Here is a 14,070-nt window from a genome sequence, read left to right on the forward strand (position 1 = left end):
GGGGTGGGGTGGGGACTCTGGGACTGCAGGGTCCTGAGCACAAGTGTGAAGATAGGCTAGGGGAGCAATACTGAGGGTTTAGATCATATGAAGCAAAGAAAAGGAAATTGATGGAGAGAGGGGCTGGGGATCTGAGACCCATGGCCTCAACTGAGTAAGCAGGTGGCTTCCTGAGCCTCAGCCTCTCTTGCGTGGCCCCAGATGGAGCTCCCCATACAGAGCTGCAGAACTCTCCCAGACCCTGAGATGGACCGAGCCCCAGGATGCCACAGATGTGATTTCTTCTTTGACCCATTGGTTGTTTGAGTGTTTTGTTTAATTTTCACATATTAGTAAATTTTCCAGTTCTCCCTCTGTTACTGATTTCTAGCGTCATTCCATTTTGGTTGGAGAAGATACTTTGTATGATTTCAACTGAAAAATAATAACAAAAATGTGGAGGCATGGAAGGTTTCCTGGCTTGGCAAGTTAGTCAGGGAGGCTGCATCCTAAAAGGTTAGGAGAAGGCCAAGGCAGTGTGTGCCTGAAGGCAGGCAACTATGATAAGGAACGACACTGGGTTCCTCCCGTGCCTCTGCTTCCCACCCTGCCTAGAAGAGATTGTACTGAAGGTTATTGTGACCCTGAAGTTTGTTCCCTAAGGCTGTAAGCATGTAAGTCTTGTGATTTTAGAAAAAACACAGTTTCCTTGCGAAACGGGAAAACAATCATGTAGTCAAGAATGCTTATGCTATATAACCTTGTACTAAAAAGCAAATAAAGAACTTCTTGCAGGAACAGAAAGACGCAGTGGGCTCCCTTCTTTCACCCAAAAATATATAAATTATAGCGGGGATAAGGGGTATGGGATGGTGTGCCAGTTTGAATGTATTATGTCCCCCAGAAAAAGCCATACTCTTTGATGCAGTCTTGTGGGGCAGACATATTGGTGGGGATTAAGTTGGAATGTTTGGATTAGGTTGTTTGCATGGAAATGCGCCCCACCCAACTGTGGGTGATGACTCTGATTGGATAATTTCCATGGAGGTGTTACCCCACCCATTCAGAGTGGGTCTAAATTAAATCACTGGAGCCATACAAATGAGCTGACAAACAGAAGGAACTCAGTACAGCTGAGAGTGACATTTTAAAGAGGAGCCAAGAGGGACACTTTGAAGAATGCACAGAAGCTGAGAGAGTAGCTGCAGATGAGAGACAGTTTGAAGATGGCCGTTGAAAGCAGACTCTTGCTCCAGAGAAGCTAAGAGAGGACAAATACCCCAAGAGCAACTAAGAGTAACATTTTTGAGGAACTGCAGCCTAGAGAGTAACATCCTTGGAGAAAGCAATTCTGAAACCAGAAACTTGGAGCAGACGCCAGCCACATGTCTTCCCAGCTAACAGAAGTTTTCCAGACACCATTGGCTATCCTCTGGTGAAGGTGCCCGATTGTTGATGACTTAACCTTGGACACTTTATGGCCTTAAGACTGTAACTTTGTAACCAAATAAACCCCCTTTATAAAAGCTGATCCATTTCTGGTGTTTTGCATTCTGGCAGCATTAGCAAACTAGAACAGATGGTTTGGGTGTTCTTTTTTATTTTTTTTATATTTTTTTCTTTATTTTGGACTAATGAAAATGTTTGAAAATTGATTGTGGCGATGAATGTGCAAGTATATGATGATACTGTGAACCGCTGGTCGTATGCTTTGGATGGATTATATTGTGTGTGAGTATATCTTAATGAAATTGCATTAAAAATTAAAAAAAATTATTGAAACTTGTTTTATGACCTAACATATGGTCTATCCTAGAGAATGATCCTTGTGCATTAGAGAAGAATGTATATTCTGCTGCTGTTGAGTGAAGTGTTTTATATTTGTCTGTTAGGTCTAGTTGGTTTATAATATTGTTCAAGTCTTCTATTTCCTTATTGCTCTTCTGTCTAGATGTTCTGTATATTATCGAAAGTGGTATATTGAAGCTTCCTACTATTAATGTGGAACTGTCTTTTTCTCCCTTCAAATTTTTCAATATTGGCTTAATATATTTTGGGGTTCTGCTGTTAGGAATATATATATTTATCTAACAGTATTATATCTTCTTGATGAATTGACTCTTTTATCAATGTGTAGTGTTCTTCTTTTTCTCTTAACAGTTTTTGACTTAAAGTCTGTTTTATCTGATATTAGAATAGCTACCCCAGTTCTCTGTTTGTTACTGTTAAACGGAATAATTTATTTTGTCAGCCTTTCACTTTCAACCTACTCATGTCTTTGAATTTATGGTGATTCTCTTGTAAACAATATATCATTGGGTCATGCTTTTTTATCCATTCTGCAAATCTCTGCCTTTTGACTGGAGAATTTAATCCATTTATAATTAAACTAACTATTGATAATGCAGGACTTTATTCTGCCATTTTGCTATATGGTTTTTGTAAGTCTTATACATTTTTTTAACCTTCAATTATTCCATTACTGCCTACTTTTATATTTAGTTGATCTTTTGTAGTGAAACCTCTAGAGTCCTTTATTTCCTTCTGTTAATACTTTTCAGATCTTTTCTTGGTGGCTACCATGGGGCTTAAATTTTACATCCTAGATTGTGGTAGTCTGGAGCTGTTAAGTACCCCAGAAAAAGACCATGTTCTTTTAATCCATTCCTGTGGGTGCAGAACTATTGTGGGTGGGACCTTTTGATTAGGTTGTTTCAATGGGGATGTAACCCATGCAATTCAAGGTGAGTCTTAATTCTTTACTGGAGTAGTTTACGAGAAGATAAAAGGCAGAAAAAGCCAAGAGAGCTCAGAGAGAGAAATAGCCTCAGAGATGCTAGGAGAGGATAGATGCTCAAAGAGGAGGCCACTGGAACCAGGAGCTGAAAACAATGAAACCCAGGAGTAAAAGACCAGCAGATGCTGGCCATGTGCCTTCCTATGTGACAGAGATGTCCCAGATGCCGTTGGCCTTTCTTTAGAATCCAGGTGTCATCCTGTTGATGCCTTAATTTGGATATTTTCATGGCCTAAGAACTTTTAACAGGGTCATAGCTTTATCTGGGGTAGAGGAGAAGGTCTCCTCTTCTCACAGGAAAGGAGAGGAGGAAAGCTACAGCACCCTCCTCTCCAAACAACAATTTGCTGTAACCATGACTTCTCAGATATCAAAAGTCTCTGACTACAGAGTGTATCAGTCAGATTCAGTTACAGAAATAGAACCATACCTGTGGTTCTCTTATTTGTCTTCAACCATCTGGTTCTCATCCTTATAGGATGTGTTCTTGTTTGCTAATGCTGCCGGAATGCAAAACACCAGAGACAGATTGACTTTTATAAAAGGAGGTTTATTTGGTTACAAAGTTAAAGTCTTAAGGTCATAAAGTGTCCAAAGTAACACATCAACAATTGGGTACCTTCACCAGAGGATGACAAATGGCATCCGGAAAACTCTGTTAGCTGGGAAGGCACATGGCTGGCGCCTGCTCCAAATTTCTCGTTTCAAAATAGCTTTCTCACAGGACATTCTTCTCTAGGCTACAGCTCCTCAAAAATGTCACTCTTAGTTGCTCTTGGGGTGTTTGTCCTCTCTTAGCTTCTCTGGAGCAAAAGTCTGTTTTCAATGGCCGTCTTCAAACAGCCTCTCATCTGCAGCTACTCTCTCAGCCTCTGTGCGTTGTTCAAAGTGTCCCTCTTGGCTGTAGCTCCTCTTCAAAATGTCACTCACAGCTGCACTGAGTTTCTTCTGTTTTTCAGCTCATTTGTATGGCTCCAGTGATTTAATTTAGACCCACCCAAAATGGGTGGTGTAACACCTCCATGGAAATTATCCAATCAGATTCATCACCCACAGTTGGGTGTGGGGCACATCTCCATGGAAACACTCAAAGAATTACAATCTAATCAATACCAATACATCTGCCTACACAAGATTACATCAAAGATAATGGCATTTTGGGGGACATAATACATTCAAACCGGCACAGTCTTCCAATCCCCGACATAAATATCCTTCCATTTATTTAGGTCTTTTAAAAATTTCTTTTAGCAGTGTTTTGTAGCTTTCTATGTATAAGTCCTTTACACCCTTAGTGAAATTTATTCCTAGGTATTTGATTCTTTTCGTTATTATTGTACATGAAATTTTTTCTTGATTTCCTCTTCAGATTGTTCATTACTGTTGAATAGAAACATTACTGGTTTTTGCCTGAATCCTGCCACTTTGTTGAATTTGTTTATTAGCTTTAGCAGCTTTGTTGTGAATTTTTCAGGATTTTTTGTATATCTGATCATGTTGTCTACAAATAGGGGAAGTTTTACTTCTTCCTTTCCAATTTGGATGCCTTTTATTTCTTTTTCTTGCCTAATTGCTCTGGCTAAAACTTCTACTACAGTGATGAATAACAGTGGTGATAATGGACATCCATGTCTTTTCCTGATCTTAAAGGGAAAGATTGTAGTCTTTCATCATTAGTATGATCTTAGCTGTGGGTGTTTTCATCTATGTCCTTTATCATGTTGAAGAAAATTCCTTCTATTCCTAGTTTTCTCAGTGTTTTTATCAAGAAGAAATGCTAGATTTTGTCAAATGGCTTTTCTGCTTCAATTGCAATCACATTGTATTTTCCTGCCTTCATTCTATTAATGTGCCGTATTATGTTAATAGATGTTCTCATGTTTAAATACCCTTGCATATGGGTATTTCAACCCACTTGATCATGGTCTATAATTCTTTTAATGTACAGTTGTATTTGGTTTGCTAGTTGTTCTGGTTTGCTAATGCTGCTGCTATGCAAAATACCAGAAATGGATTGGCTTTTATAAAGGGGCATTATTTGGTTACAAATTGACAGTCTGAAGGCCATGAAAATGTCCAAATGAAGGCAACAACACAAGTATACCTTCAGCACAGGAAGGCCAGTGGCATTTAGAGCTGTAAATTTCCCTCTCAGCACTTTCTTTGCTGCATCTCATAAGTTTGGGAACCTTGTATTTTCATTTTCATATGACTCAAGATATTTCCTAATTTCTCTCATGATTTCTTCTTTGCTCCATTGATTGTTTCAAAGTGAATTGTTTAATATCTACATATTTGTGAATTTTCCATTTCTTCCTCTGTGATTAATTTCTACCTTCATTCCAGTGTGTTCAGAGAAAATGCATTGTATTAAAATGTATTGAAACTGTTTTCTGATCTAATATATGGTTTTAGTGTACAGAATTATCCAGGCGCACTAAAGAAGAATGTGTATGCTGCTGCTATTAGGATAAAGTGTTCTGTGTATGTCTTCTAGATCTAGTTGGTTTTTAGTGTCATTCAAGTATTCTATTTCCTTTCTGATTTTTTGACTGGACGTTCTATCCATTATTGAAAGTGGTGTAGTGAAGTCTCCTACTATTAATGTTGAAATGTCTATTGCTCCTTTCAAATCTGTCAATATTTGCTTCATATATTTTGGAGCTCTGCTGTTAGGTGCATATAGATTTGTAATTTTTATACCTTCATGTTGAATTGACCCTTTATTGATATATAATAATCTTCTTTGCCCCTTGTAAGAGTTTTTTTTACTTAAAGTCTGTTTTATCTCATAGTAGTATAACTATCCTAGCTCTCTTTTGTTTAGTATTTTCATGGCACATTTTTTCCATTCTATCATTTTTTGGTCTACATGTGTCTTTGAATTTAAAGATAGCATATCGTTGAGTCATGCTTTTTTATCCATTCTGCCAATTGATTGGAGAGTTTAATCTAATTACATTTAAGCTATCTACTGATAAAGTAGGAATTTCTTTTGCCATTTTGCTACATGGTCTTTCTAAATTATACCTTTTTTTTATCCCTCAAGTTTCCAGTTAATACCTACTTTCATATTTGATTTTTTATATTGTACAGTTTTGAATACCTTCTCATTTCTTTTTGTACATATTTTTCATCTAATTTCTTCATGGTTAGCAATGTGTTTAAATCTAATACCCTAAATTTATAACAATCATGTTTTATTTGATACCAACCTAACTTCTATAGCTTTTACATGCACTGTTCCTATAGTCCTCCATCCCTTACCTTCTTGTTGTGCTTGTTACAAATTATATTTTATACATTATATGTCCTTAACTATAGTTTTATCATTACTTTTTATGCCTTTTGAAAACTGTAATACGTAAAAAGTGGAGTTATATACCAAAAAATACAATACAGTCATACATTTATAATTACCCATTTGGTTACCTTTTCCAGAGGGCTTTATTTCTTTTGGGTGCTTTGCTCCACTGTTTCGTGTTCTTTCCTTTCAGTCTGAAGAACACCCTTTAGCATTACTTGTAGGGCAGGTCTAGTGGTGATGCATTCCCTTAGCTTTTGCTTATCTATGAATATCTTAATCTCTCCCTCATTTTTTTCCCCAGATAATTTTTTTTTAATTTTTGTTTTATTTTGAAATAAATTCAAAGTTATAGGACCAGTTGCAAAAACAATACAAACCCCATACACAGAACTCCAGCATACCCTGACCTCCCCTCCCCTGATACCCCAATCTGCCAATTTTAACCTGCTGTCACACCGCTATTTCTTTCCCTCCCTCCCTATCTATCATCCATCATCTATTGCTCTGTCTTCTGAACATATGAGAGCTAGCTGCACACATCCTTGGACAAACACTATAATTTATGTATACAATTCCCATGAACAAGAACATTCTTTTATGCAGTCCCATTAAACGCAGCTAAAAAGTACAAGAGATTCAACATTCATACAAAGCTTACATTCTATATTTCCTTTTTTTCTTTTTTCTTATGTCTCAACTGTGCCCCTTTGAGCCTCCTCTCCTCCATCCTCAGATCCCATCCAGGATCATCCTTGGCATTCAATTGTCATCTATTTAGACTGTCTTTTTTTTTTTTCTTTTTTCTTTTTTTCAATTGTGGAAACATATATACAGCCTAAATCTTCCCATTCCACCCCCTCCCTAGCATTCCATTAGTGGGATTAATCACATTTAGAATGCTGTAATGCTATCTCTTTCCCACCATCCATTACTAGAAATTTCCCTTCATCTCAAACAGTAACCCTACACTTATTTCTTAACTCCCCATTGCCCCTTCCCCCATTTCTCTTAAACCATACTCTACTGTTTATCTCTATGGTCATATTCTCTGATAAATTCTTTGTGTTTACTGTGGGGCTTAAAATAAACCTCTTAAATCTATAGCACTTGTTTTTCTTTGATACCAACTTAACTTCAATAGGACACATAAACTATGTTCCTATACTCCTCCATTCCCCCACCTTTATATAGTTCTTGTTAAAAATTACATATTTTACATTGAGTTCAAAACCACTGATTTGTCATTAGAGTTTGTGTATTTTATATCATGTAGGAAGTAAATAGTGGAGTTACAATTCAAAAATTATTAACTTCTATTTGTATTCCATTGTGGTCAGAGAATGTGCTTTGAATATATTCAATTTTTTTTTTTTTTTTAAATTTCTTGAGGCTTGTTTTATGTCCCAGCATATCGTCCATTCTGGGGAAAGATCCATGATCACTATAGAAAGATGAGTGTCCTGGTGATTTGGGATGTAAGGTTCTATATATGTTTGTTAAGATTCTCTATATCTCTTTCCCCTTTCTTTATTTCTCTGTCAGTAGGGCTTCCTTTAGTATCTGAAGTAGGGCAGGTCTTTTATTGGGAAACTCTCTCAGCATTTGTTTGTCTGTGAAAAATGTAAGCTGTCCCTCAGATCTGAAGGAGAGTTTTGTTGGATAAAGTATTCTTGGTTGGAAATTTTTCTCTCTCAGAATTTTAAATATGTCATGCCACTGCGTTCTTGCCTCCATGGTGGCCGCTGAGTAGTCACAGCTTAGTCTTATGTTGTTTCCTTTGTATGCGGTGAATTGCTTTTCTCTTGCTGCTTTCAGAACTTGCTCCTTCTCTTCAGTATTTGAGAGTCTGATCAGAATATGTCTCAGAGTGGGTTTATTTAGATTTATTCTATTTGGGGTTCACTGGGCATTTATGCTTTGTGTATTTATATTGTGTAGAAGGTTGGAGAAGTTTTCCCTAACAATTTCTTTGAATACTCTTTCTAGACCTTTACCCTTCTCTTCCCCTTCTGGGACACCAATGAGTCTTAAGTTTGGACATTTTATTTTATCTATTGTATCCCTGAGATCCATTTTGATTTTTCAATTTTTTTCTCCAATCTTTCTTTTGTTCTTTCATTTTCTGTTCTGTGGACTTCTAGGACACTGAGTTGTTCAACTTCCTTTAATCTTGTATTATGAGTATCCAAGTCTTTTTAATTTGGCCAACAGTTTCTTTTATTTCCATAAGATCATCTATTTTTTTATTTACTCTTGCAATGTCGTCTTTATGCTCTTCTAGGGTCTTCTTTATGACCCTTATATCCTGTGTCATGGTCTTCTTCATGTCCTTCATATCCTTTGCCATGTTTTTGTTCCTTTATTGTAGTTCTTTGATTAATTGTGCCAAATACTGTGTCTCTTCTGATATTTTGATTTGGGTGTTTGGAATTGGGTCCTCCATATCGTCTGGTTTTATCATATGCATTAAGATTTTCTGTTGTTTTTGGCCTCTTGGCATTTGCTATGCTTGATAGGGTTCTTTCAAGTTGTAAAAAAAAGTACCAACCTAATTTTTCAGAAATACAAGTTGGTGGTGTACACTTTCTCTAAATAACCAGCAGATGGAGTCTGCGAGTCACCTATACCCCTCAAGTCAGTTCTCCTCAACTTTGTCCTTGTGGTGTGTGGGGAAATGATTCTTGTGGGGTTCAGTTGGTAAACTCAGTTTGAGTGTGTTGCTGGAGCCATCTGCCCCAAATGTGGGGCGTGTGTCTGGGTAGCTAGGGAGGCAGGGCAGCTTTAATATTCAAACCTCCCAGGTGTTCCTGGAGATTCAAGGCTGCTGCAAGAATCTAAGCCTTCATTTCAGTTCTGCCCCAGACTCTCTCTGTCACTGACCCACAAACCACTGGCATTGACGTAGTGTCCCTGGGTTTTCCGAGTGGGCCTCCCTTCTCAGCTGTGATCTTCCAGGACCTCTGCTAAGGGAATGCTGTGCTACATCACAAGTGCGCGCTGTCCCTCAAGGGAATCCCTGGGCTGCTGGGCTGTGCAGGGGCGCTCCCAGCCTGATGCAAAGATGGCTGAATGGGGCATCTCAACCTCTCCCAACTCCTTGCACAGTTCCTCCTTCCCAGCTCTGGGACAACTGGCGCTGCTCTGGGCTGTGGGCACGGCCCCGGGCAGGAGTGTCTCCAGCCCTCTGGGGGGCCAGCTGCAAACAGCGGGGTTTCTTTCTCTGTCTGGCTCTCCCCTCCATTCCCCTGGCCCTGAGGGAATCTGCAGCGGGCTATCCTCCACGCCAGACACCGAGAGGCCGGCTCAGCCCGCTCCTGCTGTGTTTGCACCATCGCAACTGCAGCCATTCCTGGGTTTTTCCCTTTTTTTTTTAAGAAAAAGAACCAGTCCATCTCCAAATGCCAACCCCTGGCTTCCCCAACCACAGCGTGGCCACAGGTCTTGGGTCTTTCAGCCAGCTTACTCACTTGTTTCAGAACGCAGACTCCCGGTTTCACCAAGTGTATGGCCCCTGTGGTTCTAGCAGACCTTGTCCAGCTGGTGCATCGCTGAAACCTGTATTCTGGGTCACCTTCTGGTTTTTATCTAGTATTTTTCACAAAGGTGTTTTTTTGTACTGTCTCACCTAGCCGCCATCTTAGGTTCTCTCCTCCCCCTCATTTTTGAAAGACATTCTTGCTGGGTATAAAATACTTAGTTGGCAATTGTTTTCTTTCAGTACTTTAAATATTTTACCCCACTGCCTTCTTGTTTCCATGGTTTCTGATGAGGAATTAGAACTCAATCTTATTGGGACTCCTTTGTACATAACACATTGCTTTTCTCTTACAGCTTTCAGAACTCTCTGTCCTTGGCATTTGACAGTTTGACAACTCTGTGCTTGGGCATGTTTCTCCTTTTTGTGTTTATCCTGTTGGAAGTTGTTTGTGATTCTTGGGTGTGCATATTCATGTCTTTCACTAAATATGGGAAGTTTTCTTCCTTTATTTCTTTAAATATTCTTTCTACCACTTTCTCTTTTTCTTCTTCCTCTGGAACTCCCATAATGCTTATATTGGTGCACTTGATGGTGTCTCACAGGTCTCTTAGGCTCTGTTGGCTTTTCTATATTCTTTTTTCTTTCCATTCCTCCTCATGTCAATGGTCTTATCTTCAAGTTCACTGATTCTTTTTTTCTGCCAGCTCCAATCTGCTCTTCAAACTCTCTGGGAAATTTTTCATTACACTTATTGTGATCTTTAACTCCAGTATTTCTGTTTGGTTCCTTTTAAAATTTTCTATCTTTCTCTTGAGATTCTCACATTGTTCATTGATTATTTTCCTGATATCCATTAGCTCTTTTTTTTAATGCAATTTTATTGAGATGTAGTCACATGCCATACAATCCATCTGAAATGTACAATCCATGGCTCACAGTATTATCACATAGCTGTACATTCATCATGATGATCAATTTTAGAACATTTTTATTTGTCCAGAAAAAGAAATAAAAAGAAAACAGAAAACCCTAAACATCCCTTTTCCCTTATCTTCCCTATTTTTGAAAACCTGTTTTATTCACATATTGTATGATTCATCCTAAGTTTACAACCAGTGGCTATTGGTACAATCACATAGTTATGCATTCACTACTACTGTCAGTATGAGAACACTCTCATTTCTTCTGAAAAAAAGAATCCCAAATCCCTCTATCCCCCTATTATTTAGTTTTGGTATAGTGCCTTTGTTACAATTAATGAAATATTTCATGTTACTGTTAACTATAGACCTTAGTTTGCATTAATTGTATTTTTCCCATGTACCACCCTATAATTAATACCTTGTAATAGTGACATACATTTGTTCTAACTCATGTAAGAACTTTCTTATAGTTGTAAAATTAACCACCAACATTGTCCACTCTAGGTTTCACTAAGTCATACAGTCCTAGTTTTTATCCTTTAGCTTTCCTTCTGGTGTCATATGTGAGTCTAGCCTTCCTCTTTCAAGCATATGCACACTCAGCTTTGTTAATTACACTTACAGTATTGTGCTGCCATCAGTTAGTATTGTGTTGTCCATTTCTGAACATTTACAATCAACCTTACTAAACATTCTGTGCTCCTTATGTATCGATTGCTCAATCTCTGCCATTTTTCTATCACCTGATAACCCATGCTCTTGAATTTAGGTCTCAGAGTTTGCTCATTATAGTTAATACACATTAATGAGACCATACAACATTTGTCCTTTTGTTTCTGGCTTTTTTCACTCAACCTCATGTCCTCAAGTTTTATTCATCTTGTTGCATGCATCATGACTTCACTTTTTCCTGCAGCTGCACAATATTCCATTATATGTATACACCATAGTTCGCCTTTCCACTTATCAGTCAATAGACCCTTGAGCCACCTCCATCCATTGGCAATCATGAATAATGCCACCATAAACATTGGTGTGCAAATGTCTAATCATGTCCCTGCTTTCAGTTCTTCTGAGTACATACTCAGAAATGGGATTGCTGGATCATATGGCAAGTTTATACTTTGCTTCCTGAGGAACTGCCACATTGCCCTCCAGAGCAGCTGTTTCTTTGTTAGTCTTGTAATCTTTTGTTGTATGCTGTACATTTAGTATGCTAACGTGAGATTTAGTTTCTGAGCTGTCTGTTCCTTAAATTTATATCCAGCTAGTCAAATGACAGTGATTTCCTTGAATGCCAGAAGCTAACAAAAGCAAATGAACAAATTCACAAACCACCTTTCATAATTTTTGCAAATTGGCTCTGCATTGGCCAGGGCTTTCCTTCTGAGTTTAGTCCTCCTGTTAAGATTAGCCTGAGGCAAATGCAAAGTGCAGGGTACACTTTGTCTTTTCTGACCCTGTGCTTGTTCCAGACTTGTGCTTCTTATGGCCTTAGGAATTTCTGCAGTTTATGGGAATTCAAATGCCCCTTCCAGTCTCCATGAAATAGATTTTCTCCCTCTGTTGGGGACTCTATTGTATGACTTAAAGCAGGCAATCCTTTGCCCCAAGCTGCTTTGTCCTTTATTATTATTATTATTATTATTATTATCGTTATTATTATTACAGTGCTTTAGCTGTCTGCAAGATGCTTCTGCCTTTGTGGCAAATTCTGGAAGGATGAGCCAGAAATGAATTTTCTAGTTCAGCTGATTGTTTGGCACCAACATAAAGGCACACCTGTGCATACATAAGGGTTACTCTGCTCCCACTGGAACCAGGCAAGGGACCTCTAGTGGGTGCTCCCACGCCAGGCAGGAGGTGAGGTAGGGAACAGCAAACACACTGTAAGCTTTTCTTACTGTTTTTAAAGCTGTGTTATGCCTCTCTAACCTTCAGCTCACCCAGTTACTTCCATCCATTAACTAGTTTCCAGATTTTAGGGGAAGATATCTCTGTCTGTTTTTGCTAGTTGTTCCAAGATTTGGTGGGAAAATGGCACCCTGGAGCATTTTACACTGCCGTCTTGGTCCGCCAAAAACTGTGTAGCTTTCTTTTCATGGGTGTGGCTAGAGGGCAGGGGTTGGGTTTCGAGGGAATTTATCTTCTTGGACATATTTAGCAACCAGGGAAAAAACCCTCAAATACTTTGTCTTCTTTTATTATTTAAGTATCTGTCAGGTGACTATAAACAAACTATTAAGCCTCCTAAAATAATTCATCTCTAAAGGACACTGTAGACTGTAGAAAGCTGGGCCTGTGTTCTATTGATACTTTCACTGTGGATATAGAAGCTCAATAATTATTTTTTGTTTAGATATTGAATGAATAAGCATTCTGGTTATATTTTTAAAGTAGAATCCTTTGGTAATGATCTAGTCACCATTAATTAATCTTCTCAAAAGGTCTTTTATTACATTATCTTCTTTCTATCTTAGTCACATGGAACAGAGCTATTGTTTACTCCCCGTCTTCAGAAGGGGTAAATAATGCTCTTTTTAACACTGAGTTATTCTAATTCCCAACCAATGGAGCTTGACTATAGTTGGCTGCCATGTTATTTGTTAATATAAAATGATATCCAAGAAATATTTTTAAGTACAAAAATCAAAGTGTGGACATTGTACCATTGGTGGTAAAAGGGAAGAATAACATATATATATTCTTATTAGGTTGTGTATGCTTAGAACAGCTTTGGAAGGGTACATGAGAAACTGATAACATTGGTTTATTTCTCGGAAGAGAAACTGGATCATAGGGGACTAGGAGAGGGAAGGGGAATTCTCAGTGTTCTCCTTTGTAATTTTTGAGTCTTGAACCATGTGAATATATTACTTATTCTACAAAATAAATAGGAGTATAAGAAAAGTAGAACTTTTCCAATGTCTAAGACTTCAAAGGGTTACAGATTTTTTAAACCTCAATGGATTACTGACCTTCTCTTTAGCTGAAGCTCTCACTTACAGACAAGCGAACTGAGTCATGCAGAGGTGACGTGACCTGCCCAATTCATCCAACTTGTTAGAGGTAGTGCTGGGTGTAGAACCTGTCTCATGTACTCCTCAGTGAAGGTGTCTTTCCCATTTCACCATCTTACAAGTCATAAAATACTGGACAGCCTGGCTCTCAGGAGAGGAAATGGTCAGCACCTGTTCTAGGTGGAGTTTCAGTCTCTGGTTTCTCTCCCCAGGTGTTCTGGCTGGCTGGCTCCCTGCTTATCATTGGTCTGGCGTCTGTGATCATCCCCACCATTGGGTGGCGCTGGCTCATCCGCGTGGCCTCCATTCCTGGCATCATCCTCGTCATGGCCTTCAAGGTGAGGAAGCTCGTGAGGCTCACCCTTGTCCTCCCCTTCAGCCATCGCAGTGGCCTTTTACCCCACAGATATGTTTCTCTTGCCCACCCTATTCCTTTATTCAAGAGTCTGTCTCAACCTGTTTGTGTCTTTCACTAACTTTAGCTGCCTCGTTATCATTTATTCCTGGAAGTCTTATCTGGCAGCCCTACCCTATTTATGTCCCTCTAACCTTCAGCTCTCACCTGT

The 14,070-nt window shown here is 38.7% G+C and overlaps 1 protein-coding gene across 4 annotated transcripts in view; it reads left to right on the plus strand.

Moving 5' to 3' along the window:
* SVOPL (SVOP like) overlaps window positions 1-14,070 on the plus strand; it is a 106,759-nt gene that overhangs the window by 47,115 nt on the left and 45,574 nt on the right. For all 4 annotated transcript variants that reach the window (XM_037836073.1, XM_037836074.1, XM_037836072.1 and 1 more), the window contains one exon: window positions 13,717-13,842. In XM_037836073.1, coding sequence (XP_037692001.1) covers window positions 13,717-13,842 — 126 coding nt within the window. The remainder of the gene's footprint in view (window positions 1-13,716; window positions 13,843-14,070) is intronic.

Source organism: Choloepus didactylus, chromosome 5 (assembly GCF_015220235.1).
Source record: "Choloepus didactylus isolate mChoDid1 chromosome 5, mChoDid1.pri, whole genome shotgun sequence".
In the NCBI taxonomy this organism is placed as follows: Eukaryota; Metazoa; Chordata; class Mammalia; order Pilosa; family Megalonychidae; genus Choloepus; species Choloepus didactylus.